This window comes from Wasmannia auropunctata, unplaced genomic scaffold (genome assembly GCF_000956235.1).
Source record: "Wasmannia auropunctata unplaced genomic scaffold, wasmannia.A_1.0 LD336069.1, whole genome shotgun sequence".
Lineage (NCBI taxonomy): Eukaryota > Metazoa > Arthropoda > Insecta > Hymenoptera > Formicidae > Wasmannia > Wasmannia auropunctata.
In genome coordinates this window covers 1223495-1238532 of record NW_012026821.1, presented here as the reverse complement: position 1 = coordinate 1238532, position 15038 = coordinate 1223495, and the positions used below count along the sequence as shown (strand labels likewise).

Here is a 15038-nt window from a genome sequence, read left to right as displayed (position 1 = left end):
TCACCCGCGAGTAGTGGGTTCCCCTTTCTCTTACAACGATGCACTTTACCGCCGTAAACGCATTTCCTTCTCCAGGTCGCGAAGAAATGTCGTGGCTTAGCCGGTTTTTCCACTGCTCATGGTAGAAAGACGTGTCGGATCGAATAACCACGTTAATATTAATAAAATGTTAACAAAAGGTTTGAGAATACCAACTGTTGTCCGGTTATTAATATTTATTATTAATAATTACGTTAATAACATTATTAATAAGATATTTGAATCTCGACTATTATTCCGTTTTATTAATATTTATTATCTTATATTTTATTACAAAACACTTTGGTACAAATTATTTTTTGAATTTCTAACGAAATTTCTAACGAAAGCGACATTTTGCACTCGTAATATCATCGCAGTTTCTACGGAAGAATGCACCCATATTGTCGGACATGCTCCATTTCTGATTATTAATCGACTGTTTGCGGTAATGACAAAGGATTGCTTTACATAATTGCAATAATGTGACGAGCCACTGTGAGACATTGCAACGTCAACGTAAAAGATTGCTTATATAAATAACAACTATCAAATTTTTCATGCAAAAATTTTAGTCGCATATGCCTCGTGTGTAACATATAACAACAATTATTTATAGCATCATATAGATATAGAGAATGAAAAATATGAGAGATACCGTTTGCTTCATACTAAAAATGCATAAAATAGAGATTAACTTGTTTTTAAAAAATCTAAGCGAGAACTTGTACTGCTAAAACACAATGTTAAAAACATGCATGTTTTGAATAAATAATTTTAAAATGCAAGGCTAAAAAAATGTATATTTTAAATGAATATTTTAAAATGCAATGCTAAAAAAATATATTTTTGAAATGGATGTTTTAAAATGCAAGAAAAAAGCGTATGCCAATAATTTAATTATGCTAATATTATGATTAAAGTAACTACTGTAATTATATATAAAATATTTTGTCTTATAAGACAAATTTTAGTATTTTCCTATGCTAATAAAATTTGTTGATGTAAATTTTATTATAACTAACAGTTTTTAAAATTTATATTAAGCGTCATTTTTTTAATTTTTACACTACAACATCATTTATTAAATAGATGAATAGTAGTATGTATTTTCTTGCATAGCCTTGCATAGTCTCAAAATTAAATATTACATAAACGTTACGAAATGAACTATGTTCACAAACATTGTTCATATATTTATACCGCTTATACTACCGCGTAAATAAAGTATTCCGAGATAGTTGTATATTAAGAAAATTATATACGAAGAGTGTGCTATTGCCATAATCTGATGGAGAAAGTATGTATTCAAAATTCGATTAATTTAAAGGGAGAATTCTTGTTTCTTTTTTTTATAACAATGCAGTTTAACAATTATTTATTATTGAGAAATAGGACATCAATTCTTTTATATTAAATTAAATCATTAATAAAATAAAATAATATTCTCGTATATTTTTTATTTGAAACAATAGCAACTGTAAAGTTTTAATTGATGTGCGTCGGCACTCTAGTTGAGAGAACTATAATTCAAGCGTCTAATTCTGAAAATGTTATTGTACTATTCTCGTCAAGCATGTAAATCAGAGGAATGGTTAATTAGTAAAAGGATCATATGGATTTCATTCCTGAGGCATGCGGTGGCTTAGAAGCCATTTACGTTACAATGCAAACACCCGTTTGTTAACCTATTGCGTAGAGAGCATTTGAACGATCCAATTATAGTTAATCCAATAATGTTGTTATTAATGGTATTAATTAGTATTAATTGCTCCTTTACGTCCTATGCTATTTGAGGACATTTATTTCTAGCGAGTAGGTGTCTTTGTGATAACAGTGTTAAATTTTCATTAGATGTGTCATGTACCAAAGCCGAAATTATTCATTATTAATGTTGGTTGGTTTAGCAACAAACAATTCACATTCGATAAACGAAGGGTAATATCCGCGAATAAACAAAAGTAAACGCGGAAACTGAGAAAATCCCTTTTCAATTTTACGAAGATGGAAAGATTCAACATTCTTATCAATGATAGGTTTACGTATATCCTCAGTTCACACACAAGAAGGGTCGGTTTCTGTCACCTAAAATAATAAAGTAAGCAGAGGAGATATAGGATGATTGATCTCGGTTGAGATTGGCAGCGAATAAGAGGTCGTGTCGAATAAAGGCGGAAATCGACGAGGCAAACATTTTTCCGGATAGCGTAGCCTGGAAAATGGTGAGAAAGGGGGCCCGAGGCGGAGGGAATTTTCCTCTTGAGAAGCATCTGGCTTATTCGGCTGTAAACAGAAGAAATATGAGTCTTGTATCTGAAAACAAGTGTAAGCTTTTTCTCACTGACGACGACACGAATACGAGGACAATACCGACAACGATGACGAAATGCCTCTTGTGCGAATGACACTATGACGACATTTGAATTTTTCTCTTTGTTCAATACAAAAGTCAAAAATCTTAATCATCTCTATTTTATTCATACATACAAAATTTTCATTATGCTATTAAAATGGAGATATATTAGAGAGGTAATATTAACCGCAAAATTCTATGCCCCGGTTTTCCATGAACTTTCCCTGTACACTTATACTTTTTATCTTCCCGTATTGTAGTGAGAGAATATTGAGGATCTAAGTTCTTGTCTCGGATGCAGCAACCGTAAAAATGCATGACAGTTTACAAATCGATTTTCGCATAAATGGACCGTTTCTTCCGATCGTTTTTTTTTTCAATTTAGGAGATCTATCAAATCTTCATGAACGATCTCATACTAGAGTAAGCAGGTGGAAAATGCAATGACCTGACAACGTTCACGATAATGCGCTAAGAGAGTATACACGTACGGTCGAGAAAAGTTTTTACAAAAATTAATCCCCCGGTATACATATAGTTGAAAATACTTTTGTTCCTTTGTTACATATCCTGCTGTGTTACTTAATGTTTCTCATATTTCACAAACTCGTAATGGACATTTCCTTTTTCGTTAAATCTCCAAGCGAGGAGGAAGTAATAATAACGTGCGAGTACCAAGCGAATCCAGGATCTTCGGCGAAAATTGAATAATCGAATGGTCTTATGCAGCGTTTTCACTTTTATTTAATGTTTACATAAGGTCAATGCACGTTAAATTGTTACAAACAACTTTCAGCGACTCTCACTGGCCACGACATTCTCGGTGCAACTTTGATAGTTTTCGAAGTTTCTCCAAATTTCCCAATCTATCCCTCTTCATCATCCGCACCGACGTTGCTCTCATCTCCTTCCCTTTCTCGGAAACAACGTCTGGCGAGATCCGGTTGTGGCTTATGCAACCGAGCTTTCTACGTGATCGACTGCATGCATGCGTGGTTCCGAACCAGTCCTTGGCCAGGAAGCGGGAGATCGGTTTCGAATCTTTGCTCTTGTTTTCGATGCATCGCGAAAGTATTCGTATTACGTATACCGGCGTTGAATCTTTCTCTTTTAAGTCACACCGATGCCCTCGGCACTTTATAACCAGTGGTTATCATTAAGGCTGGCGATTTGGCACGTTAACTCGAAGCTTAATTTTAATTTTATATCTCTCTGATCGCGATTTATGTAGCTTATATAAATGCAGACGTGGGTAATAAAAGAAACTTGTACATTTAATATTTATGTGAGATGATGAGAAATAATATATCGTTGTTCTTTTCGAAAGAATTTCTAAAGAAAGAAGGGATTATGTTTTCATAAAAAGGAGCTCCGGTGCCATATATATATATACATACTTAATGTTCCTTGAGCAAGGCAATATAACGTTGTAAAGGCTTGCGAAATATATGACGGTCGCAATTTCGAAGAATCGCGTATAGTCGAGGAATATTATGTATCAAGCGGAACCTACGCGACATTTCGAAAATAAATAACGTTCAGGGAACGATGCTATATTTAGATAAATATGCATATTTAGATTGATTACAAGGTCGACAACTCCCCTTAAGGACGATAGTCATGCTTAGTTAAATCGCCTAAGTATCGGAAAATAAATTATTTGCCTGACGGCAAAAATTACAAAACTAATTTAGCTTTTGCTAATTGTCGTGTTGAAGACTTAAAACAATCATCTTACTTGTAACGTTGTATACACTTGCTTATGTGGAAATCAAAAATTTGTTAAACATTACCGTATTTTTCCGATCGCTATATTCCAGGCAACAGAGCCTACGTCTGACATAATCAATTCTACAGATGAAAAAAAATTAAAAAAAAAGTAATTATCTATGGCGTTCTAAGCCGGTGCGAATGGAAGAGAATGTTTAGCAAATCGGTCACATGTTGGTAGAAGTGTTACGCGCTAACGATGCGGAACGCACGTGGGGTATGTCAGCCTTCACACGCGGAAGTGAAAGTCAATATAACGCGGGATAAGCTTTTTCCTCATTGATTCTCCCAAGTGGGTCTTCCACAAGATTTTCTTTTGACCGACTCGACTGAGGATCGTGTATCTGCAGTCGGTGAAGCCATTTTCATCTTAGGCAGCTATACCTGTTCATTGATATATCATACACACGATCAATTGTAATAAGAATTCAGCAAAGCAGCGCTATTAATGTTTTAAAATATATCACTTGTATTAAGCTGTTAATTATTAGAATGAGATTAACTATTAGAGAGAGAAGTCTGAGAAGACGTACTCGCGTTTTAGATGACAGCCCTTTACTGACGCATATCTTTATGAACAAAATCGTGCACGTTAAACTATGTATAAGTCATAGATAATTTCGGCGGGTGTAATATATTCTCAATCTTTGATTTTGCTCTGTATCACGTTGTTTGACTTTTTTCCAACCAAATCCAGAATGTGTTACCCGCCGAAAATATACGTGGCTACATAGTTCAATGTGCACGCCTTGTACACATAGAGGCGCCAGTACACGAGTTCCATTTAAAACGCGGGCACATCCACACTCTTAGGCTTCTGTCTGGTTTTATAATATCACTTATTATAAGCTGAAGCTAATATTAACCATACAGCTAGTTTGACCTCATGAATACATAGTGCTCATCATTTATGTATTATATTATCATATTCTTTCTCTTAAGTATTATATTTCTCGAGAATTCTTTTTTGGTATAAATTTCTACATACACATGCAATATTCATCAATATTGACGTAAAATATAATTATCAGCAAATTATAATATAATTAAATTATTAGTGATATTTATAATTGTTGCTCCAAATTCCTGAAAATTTTTAATGCATTAATGAATATTTCACACATTGTCTATTTATTTATTAATGTTGTTTTTATATAATAACGTGTTATAATAACAATTTATTAATTTTAAATAAATATTCTATAATTAGAATTTTGATAGATTACTTCTACACTTTTTACGAACTCGGCTTTAAAGTCAGGATGGCCGAGCGGTCTAAGGCGCTGCGTTCAGGTCGCAGTCCACTTCTGTGGGCGTGGGTTCGAATCCCACTTCTGACAAATTTTTTTTATATTATAACATAGAGAGCAATAATCATTTTGCAAATGTTATTTATAATAAAATATTTCGTATTACTTATCTGTAGTAATTCGCAGGTAAATCAAAACAAAAAATTTCTTCTTTAATTATTTTGCGTCAATAAACAAACTCATAATTTAATCTGTACATATTTATTATAGTTAGTTCTACAATTCTACTGGGGTCATCGTATAATTTTAAATTTTACATTAGTTAAAACATTTGCGATTTACTCCAATTCTCTTGACGATGATTAATTAATTTTACGATCGTTGCTGCGGTTGTTCGTGTTATGGTCTTTATCGAATTTATCGAGCATGTCGAGACGTAAGAAAGAGCCAACGATAGATCGAGCCGTGGACGCAGCTCTGCCAAGTCCACCCTCCACGGAGCTTGCGCTGCTGTTGCTGCTCTTGATTTGAACGGGTTTCGTTTCTGCAAAGATGTTCACCGCGAATTTCAACTCGGCAACTAGCGCTTCCCACGGCGTGATCTGTACGAAAGGTGGTAATTAAGTTTCCCTTTAGCATATCACAGTGATAATGATGCGCTGTGTATAACTGACGTATGAAATTTAACGCTGGCATATAACAGATATAGTAAAATAAAAATTCGCGTAGCGTGTATTTTGTTTTACAATTTAATTTATGATAAAAAGAAAGAAGTGGAAATTTTATTACATTAAGACTAAACGATTTTTTTGTTAAAAAGAACAAGATTAATTTATTTTATTTATATTATTTATTACAAAATTGATAAGGGACAATAAGATAAAGTAAAGCTTTTACCTTCTCTCTTACAGCGACTGTGCGTATATTCCATAGAAATTCGCAAATTGCGATAAAGAACGACAAGCCGCAACCGCACATTAAAAGAACGAACACACCACCGACGTTAGCCAATCCCAATTCATTTGTGCTCACACTTTTTTCTCCTTCATCCTTTTTGCATAAACCTCCTCCTATTTCTACCCACCACTTCTTTTTCAATTGTTGTAATACACCTTTCTCTCCTAGCGTGAGGATCGCTCTGTTAATCGGTGTTCTATATGGAGAATCTGCGGAAGATGTTGAAAAAAAGAGCAGTTTATATAAAGATACGAAAAAAGGGAAAATATTAGAAGTGTGAAGAAATTATATTATTACTGCGCGGCATAGCAATGCCATATCCTTTGTTGTCGATAAGGCCTCCTATTTTGACTAAGTCACAATTACGTTCCATTTTATACTCAATGCTGACTGATTCCATTAGAAAAGCATATTGTCGTTTGCCCTTGATAACTCGTTCGATACCTAGAACATATTGCGATAGAAAGTCAATATATCTCTAAAAAATAGACTCTTTGGGAGGAAAAATTTTTCTGAATAATATAACTTTTTTCTTTTTGAAAAATTTTTATGTACACACGTTTGATTTTGAAATTGCCCACCTTCATCATTACTGCCCGTAAATACGCTTGGCCTCCAGTCCGACATTGCAGCCCACATTCGCTTGTACGTGGAATAATTTGAATTCTGCGATTAATAATAGATAATATTGAATCATATCTACATGGAGAGAATTTTTTTTTAATTTACCATGCAAATCATGTTAATTGTGAGATAATATAGTATTTAGGCAAATTTTACTGTGCACTACAATAAATTTTACTGTAAAATACTTATTGTACTATAGTGCACAGTAAAATTTGCCTAAATACTATATTGTCCCACAATTAACATGATTTGCAGGGTAAATTTTTAATTGCAGGGAAAAAAAATTCTCTCCGCGTATGACAGTTTGGTATTTTTATATCGAGCTAAATATGTAAGTAAATAAACTGCTAACGTACTTTAAAAAATGTGGATGTCGAACCATCCTTGAGTGCGCCGTATTTGATTTTTGTTTGCTTAGCGAGATCCTCAACTCCTTTAATAGGCGCATCCATTTGGGCCACAGTAAGAAAGGCGGCTAGATTCGCTGTATATGAGCTGATCATTATTAACGTGAAGAACCACCACATACTCGTTAACATACGAATACTGGGTGCTCTGAAAGTAATTATTTTATGCGTTGTAATACATTAGTTTCAAAAGATGGAGAGAGAGAGAGAGAGAGAGAGAGAGAGAGAGAGAGAGAGAGAATATAAAATCTGTAATTATATCTCATAATTAGCAGTAAAATATATAAATTCAATTTGGATCACTTGCAAAATATTCATATTGCAGAGTGTATTTTAATTATATTTTAAATAATGTATTTAAAATGACTTAGTTAAACTCCTATTAAGCTGGACCCCTTACCATCGCAAATTCAGTTCTGATCATTATTTTTTTTTTGCAAATTGATTGGAGCAAAAAATCAGGATTTGCGCGATTAATTAATGAGTAAACAGAAGATAATTTCTACTTAAGTCTTATTTGATTGTGCTGAAGTGGCTGCGGGAACTATCATCTCAAAGCTAGCGCAGTCATTGTTTTTTCCGAAACGGCTGGAGCAAAATAATAGGAGTTTTAGTTGAAATAATGATAAGGAATTGTGTGTGTTTGTGTGTGTGTGTATATATACATACTAACCGAAAATAACATAAATCATATTGCTATAAGCATGCATAAGAATGACGCAAATCCTTGATTAGCAAAAAGATAATTTTAACACAAAAATTTGCTTAATGTTTAAAATATATTTATTAATAATAATATATGATATCAAACTTACTTGGGCATTATGTCTGAACCCTGCTGCATAAGAGAACCAACAGTGATCCAGAACGAATTTTTGAAATTTAAATTATTTTCAAGTTCTTCAGGATCAGCATTGCATGGATGCGGATTGTCCCACTCTCCAGGCGCCATTCTAAATTTACGAAACGCAAATCATATTTTTAACAACGGTTTTTTTCACTATTAATTTCAGAATTAATTAAGGAAGGATAATTCTTATTATATTTTTATATATTTTTATCAAATTTACAATATTTATATAAAAAACTGACCTTGCCTGAAGAAATAACATTATTGATACGATGAGATACGCAGTTGCCATGTAAAACCATACCTCTGTCGATAGTGGCGATAAGAAAGAGAAAAAGTCTGGTGGTTTGTCTTCTGGTTTTGTGAAGACAATGCTGATACCTAATTTAAAATAAAATTGAAATACTGTCGTAAATTGTTATGTAATATAATTATTATATTTTTTGCTTTTTATTCTTTTTAGTATTGAGTATTAAGACTTTTAGTATTATTACCGAGATTCATGAAGGGCATACTGAAATCCACAGCAGATTTGCGTTCATATGTTATCGTTAGATCGCAAATAGCAAGATCGACTTCCTAAAATAATTTTTAATATATAGATAATAATTTAGATTCTGAAAAGGTAAAGCAAAATCGAATAGCTGTACTTTTATTTATTTTCATGATAAATAGGGAAATGCGGTAAAATTGGGTAATAAATAATTGTTCTTGATGGATCTCGTGGATTTTAGATAAATTGATTTTTGTGTTTTTAAAAATACTATTACTAATTTTTAGTATGAAAACAGACAATTCAATTGCTTTACACGTTTTTGTTCTACCTTTTCATAAAAGGTAATTTTTTTACTTAAATTAATTGGCAAAATAAGATAAAAATAAATTTAGAGAACAAATCTCCTTTCAAGTAAAGTTTCTGTGAAAATACAGAATTACTTTAACTTACATGATCTAGAACGCGCTTGATAAGTCCATTCCATGACTTGGTTTGTGGATCATATCTGCCATACTGTTCATCAGGTACGATTTCGTAAACAACGTCTTTGAAATTTAGATCCTTGGCGATAAGATCAATCAAATCGATGCAGTAGCCTTCGTAACGTTTTGTACCAATTAGCACTCCGTGCATTGAATTATCAGTGACCTCCATAATGTAGGGTGCACCCTAAATCGGACCAAGTTATTATATGTCTCATATTTTCAGCCATATTTGTATAATTTGTAATAAATTATATCATGATTTTACAAAATATCAAATTTTTTTTCGATATCTGATGGATAATCACATGTGATCTTGATATAAAGACTAATTAACTAGATAATGTTAAATAGTAATACCTACTATTCTTAAACTAATCTTGAATACCTTCTCCGAGATGGATTTGTACACATAGAGATCTAATTCTTTTTGAGTCCGTATGAGCTGTACACCGGTTTTGTTCCAAAAACCCGTTTGTATCATACCCGATTGTCGAAAACTCAAAATTTTTATGTTAAAATCGTGCCGATGACCGTTTTTGTCAATCTTCATTGTGCCCGTAATCTTTCCCATTGTTGACAACTATGTAACAAAAGTTTCATTTTGTTATAAGTAAATAATGAAAATTTAGGATTTGGCTTGAAGCTAAAAATTACCATTTTCCTACTGCAGAAATGATAAGAAAGATAAAGGTAGATTCCTTACCTCCCGCATAACGCTAATAATATTCGATCCTACTTGATACTTTCTAGTACTATTACAATAAAGTGGTACAGGATCAATAGACATATATTCCTCGTTGTTAATATTTCTCGCATTTCTTGCATTTAGGGTCTCTAGTGCTTTGTTCAACAAAAATACTGCATCATAAAGGACCGCCGAATCTAGCTATAATAAAGTCACGAATAGTTTAAGTAGTCAATTTAATTCTATATAAATTTTGTATTCTAAATTCTTAATATAAAACATCTATCTAATTCATTTTGAAATGTACAATGTAAATGTAAAATGTAAATGTAAATGAAAAAACGTTAATTAGATGTTGATCTGTTTGCTAAAGAAAATAAAACTTTCTTTTCTTAAGTGCTCGCGGGATAAAGAATTGACAGATATATTTCAGTCATTTTTTACATACTCGTCGATAATTATATAAAATAATATTTTTTTATTATAATTTTTTACTACTGCGAATTGTTCATTTGTTCGCGTTTGCTTGGTCTGGATTCGACGAGTACTTAAGAATTGTAATATGCAAAAAAAAAATGAATTTTTGAGATTATGTCATGATCAATATAACATTTACATTATATGCTTCTCTTCCTATCTATAGTCGTTAACCCGATCCGGGTATAGTGACCCCCTCAACGTAATTCTGTGATGTACGCTACTTACAATTTACACGCGGGACCTACAGTTTTAACGCTGGTTCCGAACGGTTTAATTAAAGGAGTTTTCATGGTAAGATATGCTTATTGCTGCTAATTAAAAGATTCTTGAATAAATACCCAATTAACGTCTTCTATGTCATTCTCTCTCAAACTGAGTCCGGTGATATTGACTGTACCATTTCGTATCTCGAGAATACGTAGCTTGGATGAATCCTATGATTTCAGTGAAAAGATTATTTCAGAAATTGTTTATGCTATTTGTTTTTTGGTAATCTGAGAAACCCAGGAATAATGTACAATATTTTATGCTTTATTATATTATTATATTCAAATTTTATTATTTTCTAATTATTTAATATATAGTTTTTTAAACAATAATTTTTTGGGACCTGAAATATGTAAAATATGTCGCATTCGGAAGTATCGTTTTACTATCGAAATTAAGTAATATACGTTATGTTACCAGATATGTTATGACGAAATGACAGTAATCTGCTAACAATTTGACATCCTTTGCTTGAGAAAGAACTTTTTTGATATTCTCCGGCTTGACATCAATAATTATGTTGCACACTGACAAAGAGCGTATCTCTTTGAGCATCGGGCGATAATCCGTCCCTTCGTTCAGCTGACGTACCGTATGTACAATCGGATTATTTTTGTCTCCTTTTAGAGTCAAGGTCTTCTGAAGGCGCGACAGTCCTTCGTCAGTTTCATAAATTGCTGCGAAATTTTGCCAGTGCATTGAATCAATGACATCGGCGATAGCCTGTATAATTTTATCGATCAAAAATAACATTACAAAAATAATAATTATATTTTAAATGCAACGTAATATCAAAATTACGATTGAACTAGTATCTCAAAGTCGCAGACTACGTTCGTTTCGATTAATTTTATGCATCTAGAAATCATTAAGTATAAACCAATAATAAATTGAATTATTACTTGCGCTGTTAAATTCTTTCAAAATTCTATGATTTTAACTTATTGTTAGTGTAAATTTTGTTATAGTGTTATCTATAAAATCGAATTTTTGGCTGCAAAATATTATTTTTTTTTTTTATACCGACTGACCTGGCTGACTTGCTCACTAGCAGGAAATATGTTTATGGTCATTGATGGAGGAGTCTCCATTTCCTCTTCTAATGGCTCGTTTTTTTCTCCTAATCCCTCGTTTTCTCGCCAGACATACTCGATGTGCGGTATATCAAATCGTGCAGCAATGCTCGCAACTATACCACGAGTATGCCGGCTTGCAGGCCCGAAAATAGCTGCCACACCTTCCTCAAGAAGCTCGCAAGCTATATGAAAACAATACAATGTTGAACAAGTAAATTAACAAATATGGCTCAAATTAGAAAAAATATGCCATGTAAAGCCTTCTTTATAAACTTTTTTCCAGTCACGTATTTGTGACTGTAAAAAAGATAATTCTCTTGTTCTCTTTAAATTGTAGTCATGTCGAATCATGATGCTTTGATAACATCTTATATTACGATGAATATTATACATATAATTGTAAAACTACTCTAAAACAATTTTCAAATTTCTATTCTTGGAATTAAATTAGAATAAGTATATATTATGAAGGAAAATATTGCTTTATAATTAATTATTAATTAGGAAACGAACTTGTTAATATTATGAAATAATCGTCATTCGAATTGGTTTTTTTTAATTTGCGTACTCACCAGCTAGACCAGTCTTAAAGCTATCAGTATTAACATTGATGCATTTATAAACAGGGACAAGTTCGAATGCGGGTGCAAAATTTTCGCGTTCTGTTTCAGAGATTGCCTTTTGGAATGTAGACATAAGATCTTCATCGCCATTATGATAGATAAATCCTAAAAAATATATTAATAAATAAATAATTAATAAAAGAATCCGGCGACGGTAGATTAATTAATGTATAACGAATTAAAATATAGTAGAAAGATGAAGGAATATGTACAAAAATATAATAAACACAAAAATAATTTTAAAATAAGAGAGTTTTAGAAATAAAAAATTAGATGTACTTTTTAAATAAATTATTAAAAAATGATATTTTTTAAGAATAAATATAAAATATGGCATGTAATTATGATGAAAAATCTGATTAACAAATATACTTAATTATTAATAAATAGATTTGTGTAGTCAATGATAATGATTAATTGAAGTAAAAAGATTAATATATAATATATAATTAATTTTCTAATCTGTGAATAATTATTATATAATTTACTTGAATAATAGCTGATATATTTGAATACTGGTTATTCTCTCTCTCTCTGACTATGCATGTATTCGTAATGTACGCGTTATGCGTGTCGGATCAATATTAAGTAACACGCGCATGTGAACATCGTTAAAAATGTTTCTCTTGCGTGACTTTGTGAACATATATTGATATTACTATGTGCAAAATTTATTAATACGAAATTGTAATTCTAAAGTTATTTTATCTCCGTTATAAATATATTTTTACTTTCATCGTATTGAAACCTTTTTTTATGTTAAATATGCTCTTTCCATTTTAATTTGGTTATGAATTCATTTATCGTATTATTTTTATGACGTAATATTTATCTTTTTTTTTTCAACAAAGTATTACGTCATAAAAATAATAAATATTTAATACATAGATAAAGATACGTAATAAATGGATTTTTAATCTAATTAAAATGGGCAAAGCGTGTTTAAAACATAAAAAAGTATTTCGATATGATGAAAGTAAAAATATATTTTATGTGTAACAAAAATAGATTATTATATTAAAAAGCTTTTCACATCCGTAAAATAAATTTAAAATTATTATAGCGATTTTAATCAACAATCTTTGCTAGTTCTGTCGTTAAACAATTTTTTTTAACGTAAACAAGTTTTCCATATATAGCAGTATATTTTTTAAAATTTATTAGTTTTCCAAGATGATCACTACTTACCGATTTTTATTGGTCGCTGGCCATGGGTGCGTGTTATCAGTACTAATAAAATTAATGCAATTGAAAACAGACACTGTCGTGGATCCATTTTAATAAATAGCCTGCAAAATAGTAGTGAATTTACTCAGCGTGAGATATGTTGCGCGTGCTAATTAAGACATAAATGTAATACAACGCGATATCAAATATTCGTGTATTCGTACGCCATGCAACTACGTACTGGAGTAATTAACGTATAAGAGCTAGGAATATATAGGATGGATTAGTTTCGGATTACTTATCGTGCGCAGGTAATCCATGTTTTTTTTCCTTCGGATGACATACACACTAATTTTTCGTTAGTTTTTTTAAGCTTTAACAATTATCAGATTTCTTCTTTTTGTGTATATTTTAGCTATCTCATTTGAATAGCAAAGTGTAGATATTAAATGTAGATTTTAATTAAGATTAAATTTTTTTCTTAAAATGCTTATTAACGACTGTTTAATAACTTCAATTTAGTGCTTTTGGATAATATATGATCGATCATGATTTAATTAAATTCTTTCTTAAATTCTTTATATTATAATTATAGATTTCAACGAATTAAAACGAGATCAGAATTAAATTATATACCGTTCTATACTATAAAGCTGTACTATCTTGTACTAAGAATTTTACCAGTTTTACCTTTCAATGTTTGTGTGTCAGCAATTGTATTCTCCCATTGTTTCGACGCAATTTTCTCAATTGGAATGAACTAAGATCTTTGTGTGTTCGATAGAAACTTCTCGAAATTTCAATAGAATGATAAAGAGAAAACCAACGGATCGAGGAACTGTATTCGAAGTTTCGTGTTCGATGTTGTCCTACCATACACTGATCTAAATTTGGATCTGTACCGTCCTATATACGTTTGGCGTCTGTTTTGAGAATCGTGTCGTACTACGTCACACATTTTTCCAGTAATGATATTCTATATTTATATACTTAAAAAAATTTGCTCAAGTAAACGCATTATTAAAATTACACAGATACTACTTATGCCGGGCATTATATTTGTTTAAGCAAATAAATTAAGAGAATTTTTTTCATTGCAATCTAATAAGTTGAGAAAAAGTTAAATTTAAATTGTAATAAATGCAAACAATTAATTTTCTGTTATTACTATTCGAACTGTCTTTATTGCAAAATATTTCGTAAATTTGTGATTCAGACATCTTTTATTTTATAAATGAGATTTAAAAAATATATTGTTAATTATGTAGCAAAAGAATTAGTGCACAAATCAGTGAATTGAAGAACATTTAAGCGTTACTTCATATGGTTATTACACGAAAAAATTTAGAGTATAAGTTAAGTTTCTACATTTTTATTGCGATCATATTGAATTATATAATATCAAAACGAATAATTATTTAGATACTTACAAAATGCTTTTAAAATATGTCAAGTTTTATTCATAAAAATGAAAATTAGTGACAAGAAGTTCGTCGACTCGGTTAAAGTCTGCATATCTACAGTCGA

The 15038-nt window shown here is 31.3% G+C and overlaps 1 protein-coding gene and 1 non-coding gene across 3 annotated transcripts; one reads left to right on the top strand and one right to left on the bottom strand.

The window, feature by feature from the left end:
* The first annotated feature begins 5397 nt into the window (after positions 1–5397).
* On the top strand, positions 5398–5481 carry Trnal-cag. Its single transcript has one exon. It is a non-coding gene; the product is annotated as a tRNA-Leu (tRNA).
* A 155-nt stretch (positions 5482–5636) lies between these two features.
* LOC105450052 (glutamate receptor ionotropic, kainate 2-like) lies at positions 5637–14387 on the bottom strand. 2 transcript variants are annotated; one of them, XM_011689654.1, is made up of 17 exons: positions 14202–14387; positions 13533–13633; positions 12294–12449; positions 11677–11903; positions 11063–11368; positions 10717–10812; positions 9917–10099; positions 9575–9793; positions 9179–9397; positions 8727–8811; positions 8475–8613; positions 8198–8335; positions 7332–7530; positions 6930–7014; positions 6646–6792; positions 6289–6557; positions 5637–5993 (listed from the first exon to the last, which is right to left on the bottom strand). In XM_011689654.1, the coding sequence occupies exons 2-17, from the start codon at positions 13618–13620 to the stop codon at positions 5754–5756; spliced, it is 2796 nt and encodes a 931-aa protein (XP_011687956.1). In that variant the 5' UTR covers positions 13621–13633; positions 14202–14387; the 3' UTR covers positions 5637–5753. The 2 variants fall into 2 exon arrangements, with proteins under 2 accessions (XP_011687956.1, XP_011687957.1); XM_011689655.1 differs by having other exon boundaries at positions 9599–9793.
* Between the last annotated feature and the right edge of the window lie 651 nt (positions 14388–15038).

Coding starts and splice junctions, on each gene's coding strand:
- LOC105450052 (XM_011689654.1), bottom strand. CDS start 13,620: ATGGATCCACGACAGTGTCTGTTTTCAATTGCATTAATTTTATTAGTA. Junction 8,614..8,726: donor TATGCCCTTCATGAATCTCG/GTAATAATACTA, acceptor ATTTTAAATTAG/GTATCAGCATTGTCTTCACA. Junction 5,994..6,288: donor CAGTCGCTGTAAGAGAGAAG/GTAAAAGCTTTA, acceptor CCTTTCGTACAG/ATCACGCCGTGGGAAGCGCT.